Source organism: Nanorana parkeri, unplaced genomic scaffold (assembly GCF_000935625.1).
Source record: "Nanorana parkeri isolate BGI_ZX_2015 unplaced genomic scaffold, ASM93562v1 scaffold4180, whole genome shotgun sequence".
Lineage (NCBI taxonomy): Eukaryota > Metazoa > Chordata > Amphibia > Anura > Dicroglossidae > Nanorana > Nanorana parkeri.
Window position 1 is genome coordinate 18,441 of NW_017310447.1, and position 2,326 is coordinate 20,766.

At 53.4% G+C, this 2,326-nt stretch overlaps 1 protein-coding gene across 1 annotated transcript in view; it reads left to right on the forward strand.

The window, feature by feature from the left end:
- The window catches only part of LOC108803769 (myosin-1B-like), a 14,779-nt gene extending 12,886 nt beyond the window's left edge, over positions 1-1,893 (forward strand). The window contains exons 32-34 of the mRNA XM_018575576.1: positions 755-850; positions 954-1,085; positions 1,769-1,893. Coding sequence (XP_018431078.1) covers positions 755-850; positions 954-1,085; positions 1,769-1,786 — 246 coding nt within the window. The 3' untranslated portion in view covers positions 1,787-1,893. The remainder of the gene's footprint in view (positions 1-754; positions 851-953; positions 1,086-1,768) is intronic.
- Positions 1,894-2,326: the final 433 nt, after the last annotated feature.

The window sequence follows — 2,326 nt, forward strand, 5'->3', positions numbered from 1 at the left end:
AGGCAAGGTATCGGGACAAGGCAAGGTATCGGGTCGAGGCAAGGTATCGGGACAAGGCAAGGTATCGGGTCGAGGCAAGGTATCGGGACAAGGCAAGGTATCGGGACAAGGCAAGGTATCGGGACAAGGCAAGGTATCGGGTCAAAACCCAGGACACAGGCAGTTCACAGGGACACAGAAACACGGGGAGGGGCTGAAGACAATCCAGCAATCTGTAGGAGTGCAGGCCGGGTTTTAATAGGTAAGTAATCCTAATTAAGTGTGTCACTTCCTGTGTGTCACTTCCTGTGTGTCACTTCCAATGTGTCACCTCCGGTGTGTCATTTGGCGCGTTTTCCTAAGCGTCATGCGTCATGTGCCCAAGTGTTCTATGAACATCACGGAGAACTGGGTTTGGCGCACGCCAAGGGTTGGGTTGCTGACAGGGAACTTGAAGAGCCGCGGGAGAGGCGGGAGAGAATCAGCGGTGCCACCGATCCCCTATAGCCCCGCCTCCTGTCACAGGCGCAGTCATATCAAATGCACCCCGCCTGTGAGGAACCGATAGCGAAAGCTCGCTTCGCCCATTCTGGGCAGCGATTGGTTAGCACACTGCTCTTGGAAAGGTCCGGCGCCCCCTGATTGCCCCGATCACCACATAAGACCTAACGTGTTATTTGCGGGGGAAACGCGGCGCGTATAAGGTGCTATGAATGCGTTTATAGGAAGAATGCTCCTGAAATGTCTGCTGATTGGCTGGTTGTCTCCCCCGCAGTCTGAAGAGGACAAGAAGAACGTGTTCAGGCTCCAGGATTTGGTTGACAAGCTTCAGATGAAAGTCAAGTCTTACAAGCGTCAGTCAGAGGAAGTGGTAAGTGGACGCGTCTTCCGTCGTCGTTGCTCAGAGATACGACGGTGATAATAACAACCATAGAGAGGAGACAATCTCTAACACTTGCTGGTGAATATTGCAGGAGGAACAAGCCACCGTCCACCTGGCCCGCTTCAGGAAGACTCAGCACGAGCTGGAGGAGGCCGAGGAACGCGCCGACATCGCCGAGTCTCAGGTCAACAAGCTCAGAGTCAAGACCCGGGAGATTGGCAAGGTGAGGACTTGAGCCGCGCGCTCTCCGGTGTGTGTCCCCGTCAACCCTTCAATGTGTACAGGGGGACACGGCTCAGTGTCAGGTCTTCATCCTGGACTTGGCAGCCTTGTGGCCCCTTGTCATTCGGAGGTCTCAGGTGGTGGTGTGTGCGGCTGAGGATCCTGTCATGTATGTTGTAGGACTCGGGAGCCCCCCGTTCTTTATATTCAGGGTGAGGTATCCACACAACCCCCTCCCCCCCCACAGTTTGGAAGAGTCTTGGCAGAGGAACATACAAGACCCTCAGGGGCGGAGCTCCGATGCCACTCAAAGCCATAATAATAATCCAGACAACGTCATTGTGTATCATTATAGAACGCAAACGTCAGCTGACTTAACTGTGAGGTCAGGGGTGAGGAACCTCCGGCTGCGGTGGAACTACAAATCCCATGAGGCATTGCAAGATTCTCACTGGCATGACTCCCAGAGACAGATGCATCATGGGATTTGTAGTTTCACCACGGACGGGGAGCCGGAGGTTCCCTGCTTTAGACCAGCCTGCAGCTGAAGGGAGACCAGTAAAAGAGTGACATGGAAGGAGATGGGGGGGGGGGCATATATTGACCAATGAGCAGGCTGGAAGAGCTCTGACCACGCCCCCCCCATCTATATCCAATGACTGACTCTCCTTCTTGTCTTTGCAGAAAGTGGCGGAAGAGTGAAGAGAAGAAGCGACACGTGACAGAAGTTCATACAATATGGACTCCTATGTAATTTAAACCCTTCGTATGTAATTAGTATGTTTAGCTCTACGTGCAAATAAAACTTACCAGCAGAACATTATCCGTGTGTTCCTCGGCTGTTCACTGGAAGGCTGGCGGGACCTTCACTGGCCGCATGCTTGTCATCATGGCGTCTGTGTCTCCCCGTGTTCTCTGACATATCCCGCCCTGAGCTCACCGTTATCAGTATCATTGCTCTCAGCTCTCTCTCTGGACTGCAGAACAACTCCCTCCCGTGTTCTAGAGAGGAGGTGAGGGGTCCGTGTTCTGTAGTCCTCCGAACAAGCTAATCCACCTACAATAACCTCATCATCGCCCCGCCCCAAAATATCCTTCCAGGAAAGATGTCCCCAATGCTGGGGGCCCGGATACTGGGGGCCCGGGAACTGGGATCAGCCGAAACCAGAACTTGTGCTGACAGTTCCCACAACGTACGTGAGAGATCCGCAGACACTATACAAGCCTCAAATATGGACTGAA